Below are 11,547 nucleotides of genomic sequence, written 5' to 3' on the forward strand. Positions count from 1 at the left end.
ATCTGAGGTCCCTGAAAAGAACTACAGTGATGATCAAGATGAGCTCAAATCATTCTCTTTAGTAAAAATACCAATTTCACAGTGGAAAAATCATGCTTTCAAATGATTACTTAGTAAAAGTGAACAAATATTACCAGTAAAAAGTACAAGTAGCCAAAGTAAGAGAGTACTCACTGTGAAGAAGGGTAGGGTTTAGTTTTGCTGGTGGGTGAAAACATTGTAATTAAAAATGTGAATTTCTGTGATGACAGAAGTCCTTTCAGTCTCAGCTGTACATTAAAATGAATGCTAATATAGCATGCGAACATGTTAATGTTACCATGCTAACATACTTTGTTACAGTAATATGCTAAATGTACAGTGGCAGCACAAACGTTGACATGCTAATGCTAGCTAACAAGATAATGCACTTAATACATGCTACATACTAAACTGTCATGCAGTTAATATACATGTAAACATGCTAACTGCAGGCAAATTATCATGCTAATACTCAGGTGCTAACAAAAGCTGAACCAAAACTGGATTTTTTTTAGGTCAATACTGACAGTGTTTAAAAACTATATATTTGACCATATTAGTTTTTTTTAACATGAACACATAAACAAACATTTTTGATAAATTTGGTTATTGTGACCAAGATGTACTAAGCGAGATATTTTATAGTGAACTTGATAGCACTCGCTCTCGAACAAACTATGTAATGAAATCTCAAATATACTGTATCTTTGGCATTTCTTTACTGGAAATTCTAGTTACTTATCAGCAAACATACAATATGCGCTGATAACTGATATATTTGATGAGCTAAAATCAGACGATAATAAAGGCCAATATACAGAGCTGAGGCTGAAAAAGTACAGCCAGAAGACGACTGGGCTTTCTTCAGGTGCCAACCTCAGGCGAAACCTTACTACTGTAATTTACATGTTTTTGTCCACGTCGATCCCATCAGCTGGAAGCGGGACCAATCATTGAATTATGGGGTACTGTTTCCATCATGACATGATTTGCCACCTCTCACAAATCATCAACCCTAGGGTTGCACCGCTTTAATGCACTCTGAGTAATTTACTGGAAAGGCTGAAATGCTCACAACAGCTCAAGAGTCTCTAATGTTGAAATTATATTCATCCGTCGGTCCATCTGCTTGATTGTCTCTCTCTATCTGACTAACTGTGTGTCTTTGTCTGCCCCATCTATCCATCGCTCATGGCCACTTTCTGCAAATAGTGCCCAACTTAATACTGATTTTATACTGTTTTTCTTGTTCAATAAAAGGCATAATTTGTGTTCACTCTACATATCAAAAGCAAATCATTATGAGTTTCAGTGTTATGCTGAACAAAATAAAATTCTGTGTTACATTAACAGATTAGTTTGTGAGACAACACTAAGATGGTGAATTAAGTAGAATTAAAATGGTAACATATGAAATAACCTACTAGAAATAGGGTAATATATTAATTTATTCTTTCAAATATTATAATATTTTCAATAGACAAATGCATTTGTTTTTTAAGAGAAAATTATTGAACATATTAAACATTTTGAAATATTTTTTAAATATTTATTTTGGGTAAATTAATGTTATATTAATCAAGTAAAAAAAACATTTTTATTTTAAGAATAGTCGATAAATTAGTTAAAGAAATAATCGTTTGATTTATCGATAAAAAAAAAAAAATCTTTAGGTGCAGCCCTATTAACATGCAATCTGCACTGAATCCTGCCAATATTTTAGTCACAACAATGAGGAAAAATAAGAAAATCAATGTCCATTTCAGAAACATGGACACTGATTTTAGCTGGATGGGTTTAGCACTGAAGGCGCTCCTTCCATCTGAAAACGAACAATATGAATTAAGGAAGGAAGACTGCCATGTATCCAATAAATATGAAACACATTTATTTGGGTGGATGCATTACAAGCATGTTGAATCATAGAGATCTAATCCTGTCACTAGTTTAAAAAAAGTGTGTTATGTAACTGATTTGCATCCAAAATAGTGAAACCACCTGCTTAATAAAGATTGAAGAAAGAAGTTGATGAGACGACAGCGCTTCCACCTGGAGTCCAATTGCAAATCAATTTCCAACAGATTTACAGGACTACAGAGATGTCTGAAAGTTGGAAATTTGTTTTCCTACTAGGGCACAACTTTACGTAACTGCTCATATATAAGAGCAGTCAAGGTTTTTGCTGCAGTTATAAAACATCAAATCAACATGGCTGCATTTACTTTAAATGCAATACAGCATCACTGATATGACGTGATGTTTGATTTTTCTTTTTGCCACTGCGCAAGGAACCACCATTTTTGCTGCTGTACTTAATTCTGTACTCAAAGTCTTGATGACTGGAAAACAGCAAAGCTCTTGTCAAGTCCATGTCGCATTTCGCTGCACGTTCGGTTCCCTCCAGTTCAGGTTTAGAACATGACTTGGACTCTAAAGTGCTTCTGCTTGGTGGCGTTGTGGCTCATGCCCATCTTCAGCATCCATTTTGACTTCATCATCTGCACGTACTGCATGTCTCTCTGTTTCTGATACAAGCTGTTGCCTAGGAGAGAGAGAGGGGAGGGGGGCACCATGCATGTGCATACAGTGTGTCATAATGTTGTTCAGGGAGCAGTTTTCTTACAGTTATTATGGGAATAATGAAAAGCGAACACAAGGGGGAGCCCTTTCTACACCACTCACTGTGGACTGGACACACGATGGAAAATACACACTTATATTAAATGGAAGGACAGGACAGGATCAGAGATGGAAACGACGCATTAGCAAAGAAGTCTTGGCTAAAGATTTTGAATCACTGAAGTACCAGTGACTAAGTTTTCAGTCAGTGGTTATAACTGCCATGTAATAAATTTAAACTCCTGAGAGCAACAAAAGGAAATAGCTTTATCAATAAACCAAAACTGCCAAAAACATGCCATCTCCACAATACCGAACGGAATAAAAGTTCACACTCAAATGCTCAAAACACAACAAAGAAAACAACATAACTGAAAAAATAAGCTCCCTTGGCCAAAAGCTGACAACTATGAGAGTCAGACTTCCCAAGATTCTTCATTCCCCAAGCTCTTTTAAGTAAACACAATAAATCTAAACTGGAATAAGCGCTACTGCAGGGTCAGGAGCTCTGCACCAAAGGTACCGAAACTCACTTCCATATAAAAGGTTTCTACTGCCTTGTCTTTTTGTGGAGCTCAATCGCAGGTAAAACACAAGGTTATGGGGGGGTTTCTAAGCTTTTTCATGCCAAGGACACCCAGGTAAGTGCAGTTTACATGACAGCTGCCTCTTATTTTTTGTGGGTGAAACAGAATATGAATTACTACCTTCTTCTAATAAAAGAACACAGTGAAAACTGAAGTAATCCTCTTTTTCCTGTGGTACCCTGTACTCCACTGACACCTTAAAATGAATACAGGGAGGCAACACATTTGCATTTAAATGAGGATGTGTATTTGATCATCTCCACAGCGAAAAAAGAAGGGCCTGTGTCAAACCACAAGTAGAGCTGCACTTCCTGAGGGAAGTTTGTTCACCGTCACCTCACAGCAAGGTCAGTGTGGAGTTTGCACATTCCCAAAAAATGTGTTAGGCATAATGAATACTCTTGCAATCGGCCTTCATGCTTCAAATATGGAAGACAAATAACCCTGCAGACAATAATAAAAGTATATTTTTAATCGAAAGAAGTAGCAGGAAAATTATGGATCTTAAATACTTTGACAGCTGACTAACGTTTTTTATTATACCGGCCTCAACAGCCACATACACCATGAACAGCCTCCACTACACGATTAAGTTAAGCAGAGTCAAATTCCCTGTATAAGTTAATATGTTCTGTTATTTAGCACCTTTACTTAAAAGATTTAAATCTCCTCTTACGACTCCTCTCATTGACCTACTTGAAAATTTGATTTGATTACAGTGTGAAAGTTCATTCTTGGCAATAATATTTCTGTATTTGGCGGTGGTATAACATGCATATGCAGTGCTGTAAAGGGAAAAAAGTGCTTCACAACTGAGAAAAATACAAGTCGTATGGTGACAAAGCTTAATAAATGAGACAACTGAGAGGAAAGAAGACATTTGAATGTTCAGGAGACATTGTCAGACTGGTGCAAACCCCCATTCAGTTCGCTTACCCGTTTCGCTCTTTAACAACTGTTAAATATTAACCAAATTACCCCAAACAAACTAGTCTAATGTTGTCTAAAGGTCCCGGTTGAATCTTACCTCCATCTCCTCCCCAGCCCAGAGCTTTGTACTGCCGGAGGACTCTGCCAACAGCGTTCTTATTGTGGGTCAGTGCCACCGCCCTCGGAGCTCCGAACCGCTGTTTGTAGTACCTCATGAGGGAGCGGTGGCCGATCTTAGCACCTAAAGAAAAACAGCAAGGACGTGCATTTGGTTACAATATCAACACATAAAGCCACACTACATTCACAACAAGCGAACGAGAGCAGAGATCCAACAGAAACGTCTAATAAAGTTCACGTAGGTCATTTCAGCACCTGGTCAAGTCATTTCAAATGTGGTGCTCGTGGCCCATCGCTCCCCTTTAGTAACCTATTAGTTAGTTAGATAATCCTTATTTTTAAACAATAAATCTCACTGAGATAACAAATTTTGTTTTTCCAGAGTAACCTGTGTACAAGAAAACATACATATGGTGTAAAAGCTTTAGACAAACAAGCACAATTCAAACACACAATTTAGTCAAATTACAAATTGAATTTTATAGTCCAAACACAAGTGGAATTTAATAGATTTTAAGTTTTTTCCATTTGTAAGATGCATAGTATTTAAAACTGGTTTGGCCGATCTTAGATTGAACATCCTGGAGGTTGTTCATTTGAAGTTAAAGAGATCAGACATCATATTTACTGTGTTTTGACATGATCAGAGAGGAATTTATTTTCATACAAGACAGGGATGGACTGGGAATGAAAAATGGCCCTGGACTTTTTGACTCAGACCGGCCCACCAAATCCCCCCATCTTTTTTCAGAACTTTTAAGACCAGCACAGGAGCCCTATATTTGGTACTTTCAATTACGTTCCTCTATTGACTGCTGCTGATTATAAAAACTAATTTCAAGTCACCTGAAGGGAGAGTCAGCTCCAGCGTTTCGTCATCGTACTCCAGGTTCTTATCATCAGGCAGCTCTTCTTCGTCCATTTCAGCATCCCCTCCCTCCTTCCTGTCTGGGTAGCTGCTCCTGTTGGCAAAAAACAGTGTAAATCAGGCATAAATGCCTTCCTGTTGCCTTCAGATACTGATATATCTGTAGGAGGAGATACATTTCATCCATTACAACTAGTCACTAAACAAGGCTAAACAGATCCCATATTAAACACATAAACAGAGTAATTAATTAAAAATTACTTTATTACCTGAAGTCGTAGAAGTCTGCAAACTCCAGGGCAGCGTCGCCGTCTGTGAAGAGTTTACAATGGCTTTTGTCTGTCATGTGACTCTGTACTGCTTCTGCCGAGTAGAACGAACGGCCCTTCTCATTACACCATAAACACACGTTACCGGCACCGACTTTCTCTCCTGTAACACATGAAAAAACCATATAAGATTGGGTTGGAAAAAAACATCTTTCGCTCATGTAACAGGAGCATTGAGTAGCATCTTTAGCACATACATAAATATCAACAATCAGGAAAGCATAATAGTGTTTTGGTGAAGCTGGGAAAATCCCTGATCGGACAGTTGGAATGATGGAGACTGCATGAAGTGCAGTGATCGGATGAATCAGTTTGTCAGGCGTTCATATTATTTTGTCTGAGATTCATAGACAAAAAAACTAAATAGCAGGAATTCTTTAAAGTACTACAACTACAGCCTCAAAAATTACCAGAGTTGAATCAACATTTCAAAAACAAGAAAACATATTTATGTTAAAAGGTAGTGTCTTCTACTACAGTTACAGCTGTTATTTCAATGTGTACGATACATATTACAGCAACATTTAAGTAAATATAATGAAAATCGGACTCCAATATCAAAGGATCGGGATTTCTCCACAAGAGACTATGAAAACGTTCGACATTACAAAGATTACCTGGAAGCTGTTTTGCCGTGAACACACATTTTAAAGCCAGCTGTATTTGGGAACAGAAAAACTACCTTATTATCAACATTAAGACACCGACAGTGGGAGTATTTCCTCGCTCACTAGTTCCTGGATTATTTTCCTTTTCAACACTAAACTCTCGCTTAACTACTGCTGATCCCTGTTCAGATTTAAGCGACTGACCAGCACTCATCCAGACCTGTGTGTTTAAAAATCAAACCTGTTTGACAATACAGTGGATTGAGAATCAACAGATTAAAGTCTTGATCCTTCACACTGTGCAGCTATTTTCTGCCTGAACACCACGTGTTCAGGCTACCAAACTCACCGAGGTAGCAGATGAGGCCCTTGAGATTGACAAGGAACTCCACATCGGGGATGAAGAAGCCGTGGACTTTGGTCATGTGGGCGACGTTCTTCATGAGCGACTTGGAGTGGTGGGAGCAGAACAGGCAGTCGGTGACGGGGATGGAGCCCGGCAGAGCAGCGGGTTGGGGGTCAGACAGAGCCGCAGGGTCTCCTTCCTCTTGATCCATCGTCACCTCTTCATCTTCATCCTCCTCCATCTCATCATCATCATCTTCCTCCTCCTCGCCCACGTCCTCCCACTCTTCTGAAAGATTTTTATTGGAACATGGTGTCACTTTAACACAAAAAAATAATATCTAGCTAATTAAAGCTACCTAACATTGTGTACCTTCATCTTACAACCGATAGGAGTTTATTTACTCTAATTAGTCTTCAAGTGTAGGTACCTTTAACAAAAAGCAGTAAGTAACAGTTTCATTACACTGAAAGACTCGCAGCAGTTATTGAGGGAGGCAAAGCTCAGAAAAGAAAAGCGGTTATTACTCCGAGAAATAATATGTTACAGAGAAGTGCAGAAAGAACTTAAAGTAAAAAAAAAAAAACTTAAGAGTACAGCTGGATAATAATTTAAATGTTCTCATATATCATCTTTCACTGGAATCTGACACCTTATCATTTCACAAAATTCTGTTATACAAATGAATGATACCAAGCAAACTGTAATTAAAAAATTAACAAATTGAGTTGTTGGAGTTTTCTACAAATGTGAAGAGTTTTGTCTGAAGGATAAGTCTGGTGATAATCTATATTCTTCTTCTTCTTCTTGTTGGCAAATCCCATGAAAAGACCGAAACAAACCATTAATATATCTACTAACAAGTATTGTGTGTATCAAAACCTGATATATCATTCCTCTGTGCCTTAGAGCTCCACTGTTGTCCAAAAACTATTAAAAACACACAATGAGTCACACTGTTGCACTGGGTGACATGTTCCTTCATTACCATGAACACACACACTGTAGTTTATTTTAACTCAATCCCACACACACCGTCCTGCTGCCCCAAACACATGTGGATTAATCCACCACTGAAAATAGTCCCCAACAAATGCACTATTTCCTCCTGTTTGAGTAACATTTGCTCGACGTTTGAATGATCAAGATTTGGGCCATTTGTAAATAAAAAGGTCACAACAATAAAAAGTATATTTAGTGATGTCCACGATGGTTTTATTTCTCCTCCTTACCTTCAGGGGCTGTGGCTCCCTCTTCTCTCTCGCGTCTCTTGGCTTGCTCCTCCAGCCACATCATCCTGGGAGGTTTCTCCAGCTTCTCCGTCCTCTGCCTTGTCACTCCTTGTGATGTCTGGCCCTTCCCCTGGTTGGCTGGGCTCGACTTTTGCTGCTCTTTCAGGGCCTGCTGCAGGGCCTCGTTTCTGGCATCGTGATCCACCTTCTCATCACCAAGTCCTTTCTCCAGGTTCTTCTCGTTCATCTTCTCCACTTTCCTCTGGGCGACAAGCAGGGCCTGCTTCTCCGCCTGCTGGTGTTTGTGGGACTGCAGGTGGTTCTGGTAGGCGTTGGCGCTGGAGAACTTCTTGTTGCAGACGGTGCAGCTCTCAGCGTCATTCAGCTGCTGTTCTGCGGCCGCCCGCTGTGCCAGGACACGCTCCTGAAAGTTTTCAGCGGTGACCGGTGGCATGTCTGCCACCTTGCGCTTCAGATTGTAGCGGTGCCAGTCGGTTTTGTAGTGCGCTCGCTGCACCTCTCCCTCTGCGAAAGCCACTCTGCAGCTGATGCAGGTGTAGGAGGACATGGCAACCTGAAGGTAAGAGAAAGTCAAATTAAGTTTATTTATATTTATATAGCTCAAAATCACAAGTTTGTCTCATATGACGCCTCTCTTTATCATTATATACTTTATTCAGAAAAGAAACCCATTTGGATCTTACCCAAGTAACGGAGAGAACATCAGACCAAACTTCATTAAGAAATGTGCCAGTTTTATTTGACCTTTAGAACTGCAACAATTATCCTCATTACTGATTACACTGCTAATTATTTTCTCAATTAATTAAACATCACATTTGAGAGGTTGGAATCAGTGAATGTCTAGCATTTTTGCTAAAAACGATTAATTATCAAAACAGCTGTCTACTAATGTTTTGGTCGATTTGACTAATTAATTAATCGACTAATCATTTCAGCTCCATTTCCCATGTTGTCAAGTTTATTTACAAGCACGCTTAAAAACAACAGATGTTGACCAAAGTGCTGCACAAATTCACAAAGAAACAGGCTGTAAACATCTGGGACAAAATATATGGAACAATAAATAAATACATTTAGTGGGGTTAGTTGGTTAGCCTAGCCTACCTGGCTACAAGCTGAGTGGTAAAGTCACTGAAGTAGGTTACCTGACGTTACCAACGTACCTTGAAAAAGTCAAATTAATTAAACATGAAGTGTCAAACTGCGGTGCTGCGCCAGTCTGAGACAAACTACGCTAACATCGGGTAGCAACCAGCTAACCAAACCTCACGCATTTTTAGTGGAAACATCTGCTAATAACCGCTAAAAGTCCATAAATTCATAATATTCATGACAACGACAGAAAGGGGTTTACAACAGACGACTGGTGTCCAATGTTCACTTACTTATTAAGCGAGCTGACTCCTCCGAAAAAGGTGTTTTTAATCTCTTTTTGGTAAAGCGTGCTCTTGCCTCTCTGTGCCGTAACAAACCACGTGATCCCAACAAACCACACGCGGGTAACTTCCTGGGATCTTCTTCTTCTGCATGTTTTTTTGCGGTCGCCAATTTCAGGCGCATTACCGCCATCTACTGCTTCGGAGCATGTTTACCGGATATTGTGCACTTTCCAATGCCAAAAAAAGTATTCTAGTTTTTAAAGGAGAAGGGTTTTTTTCTGTTTTGGTACAACACACACATTGAAAGAGAGTATCAGTTGCTGTAATCATTCCTTGTGTTCATACTGGCCATGAAGTGATTCCTTCCTAGCAGTGTAAGAGACCGGGGGCCAAAATCCACAGTCCTCGTTCTAAACATACAAAGTTACAGTTTTATAGAGTGAAATTCCCTCACAGTCTGGGAAAACACAAGGAAGGAATTTCTCACCAAAATGACTTTAACGTTGAAAGACACATAACTCAGACTGCTGAAAATCCTCATATTAGCTCTGGCCGAACTTAAGCATTATTTTTTGCACAGAATGAGGACTGTGAATTTTGTCCCCCACCTCTTAAATTGAGCATTCACTAAGACGGGATCTCTTCACGGCCAGTATGGACAGGAGCAATGATTACAGCGACCAATAACTCTTTCCCTGTCATGTGAGTATTTTCATTAGATACAATTGGAAAAAATGTGAACCTGTGATTTAGATTCAACATGTGATTCTATGTGAATTCTTGTATTCTGGCCTACTTTGGGTTAAATAGATATGTATTCAAACAGTGCGTTTGTGAGAATCAATAATCCTATTTTGTTACTGAGTTTAAATTATAGCCTACATGAATTCATAATTTTACATACATTTTAAAATAATTTAAAAAGCCTTTAATTTTCACTCTTTGTCATTAACATGTTTTGTCCTCCAATGCATTTCTTTCCAGCTGTACCATTCGCACTTTACAGTTATTCCTGGCCAGTGGAGGGGGCCATGCAGGAGTGCAGCTTGGTGGCAACAAGGGAACAGTTAATGTGTCACAGTTACATAAAAATTAAATTAAATGAAATAAATGAAACAAGCTTGTGTGTAAAGATCTGTTTTCTTTTAAGGCTTCCACCTGGTTCTGTCTGACACTCCAGTTACATTAAACTACACAAGAACTTCCTTTTATTGAACAATAAACTTTGTCTTTATAGACTCAAACTTTGAATGATGTCAGAAAACTATTACTCATTCACTATCAGCTTCATTTAATGATCACCTTAGCAACATATTCATTGACAATCTGTGGCACTACTCAACATTTATCGATCATCACATACAATTATTAACACTTGTGTTAATACAACAGGATGTCAAACCAGTCAGCAGTTCAACAGATGCTACTTTCACAAGACTGTAAGCTTTCAAAGCACTTTCAGCAGGGCTTTTAAATATATCAACACTTAATTTGTACTTGTTTTTTTGCTTTATTCCTGCAGAAATAAAGTGACTGGTGCAACAACTGGTAGCAAACAAAAAAAAAAATTAAAAGAATATTATAATAGAAACCTGTGTTTCTGTATCAAACAAAACTTCAAGACTTCAAAGGTGGCTCTGAAAGGTTTGTAGCTTGGAACAGTCTAAATGAAGCTTTTACACTAAACCATGATCTCTCCCTAACCTTAAATGTATACTGTATATATTTGATAAAATTGACATTTTTATAATAACAAATGTCAAATGACCAAATAGTTTTTTACGTCTTATGATGATCCAGTCTCATATGAATCATTTTTATGATGGTGATTTGTATGAGTCTTTGGCGATTAAAAGGGGAACGGAATTAGCTAAAGAAAAAAGACTTAAACAAGATAACATTATTAATTATATAATTTCTATTTATGAAAATAACAAGCTCTCTCAAACTGATATCAAAAAGATAACTGAATTACAATTTGAGTTGGATGATATATATAAAAAACTTGGCACAGGGTACCTTTATCCTATCGAGACAGAAATGGATCGAACATGGCGAAAGGAACATAAAATATTTTCATAATTTAGAAAAAAGAAATGCCAGTGTTAATAATATGCATAAACTTAAGATTGATAAAGATCCCCAAAGAATCACTCTAAAAAAACTGTACTCTGAACCAAAGAGGTATTGGCCAAACTCAAAAAGAAACTTGTGATCAAGCTTAGTCTCTAGAAGACCTGGTCTGGTACCCAGGTCATAGGGCATCAGTCGGCCATCTGCAGGTAATACAGCCTTGCTTGGAGGGGGTATTGGCTAGGAACAACAATGTCAGTAGAATAAGACATTAATAAGTGCTTTATAATGACTAATAAAGAGCCAACATGCTATTAATATGCATGCTAATAAGAAACTAGTTAACGGTGAATATGTGTACCCTAATATAAAGTGTTACCAAATATTTTAATAAATGTACTTAGTTACATC

The 11,547-nt window shown here is 38.2% G+C and overlaps 1 protein-coding gene across 2 annotated transcripts; it reads right to left on the reverse strand.

Moving 5' to 3' along the window:
- Window positions 1-1,887: 1,887 nt before the first annotated feature.
- On the reverse strand, window positions 1,888-9,223 carry znf622 (zinc finger protein 622). 2 transcript variants are annotated; one of them, XM_044219932.1, is made up of 7 exons: window positions 9,070-9,223; window positions 7,661-8,234; window positions 6,432-6,716; window positions 5,415-5,577; window positions 5,124-5,239; window positions 4,255-4,398; window positions 1,888-2,563 (listed from the first exon to the last, which is right to left on the reverse strand). In XM_044219932.1, exons 2-7 carry the CDS (start codon window positions 8,226-8,228, stop codon window positions 2,433-2,435), a joined length of 1,407 nt encoding a protein of 468 aa, XP_044075867.1. In that variant the 5' UTR covers window positions 8,229-8,234; window positions 9,070-9,223; the 3' UTR covers window positions 1,888-2,432. The 2 variants fall into 2 exon arrangements, with proteins under 2 accessions (XP_044075867.1, XP_044075868.1); XM_044219933.1 differs by lacking the exon at window positions 9,070-9,223 and adding an exon at window positions 8,848-9,020.
- Window positions 9,224-11,547: the final 2,324 nt, after the last annotated feature.

Source organism: Siniperca chuatsi, linkage group LG13 (genome assembly GCF_020085105.1).
Source record: "Siniperca chuatsi isolate FFG_IHB_CAS linkage group LG13, ASM2008510v1, whole genome shotgun sequence".
Lineage (NCBI taxonomy): Eukaryota > Metazoa > Chordata > Actinopteri > Centrarchiformes > Sinipercidae > Siniperca > Siniperca chuatsi.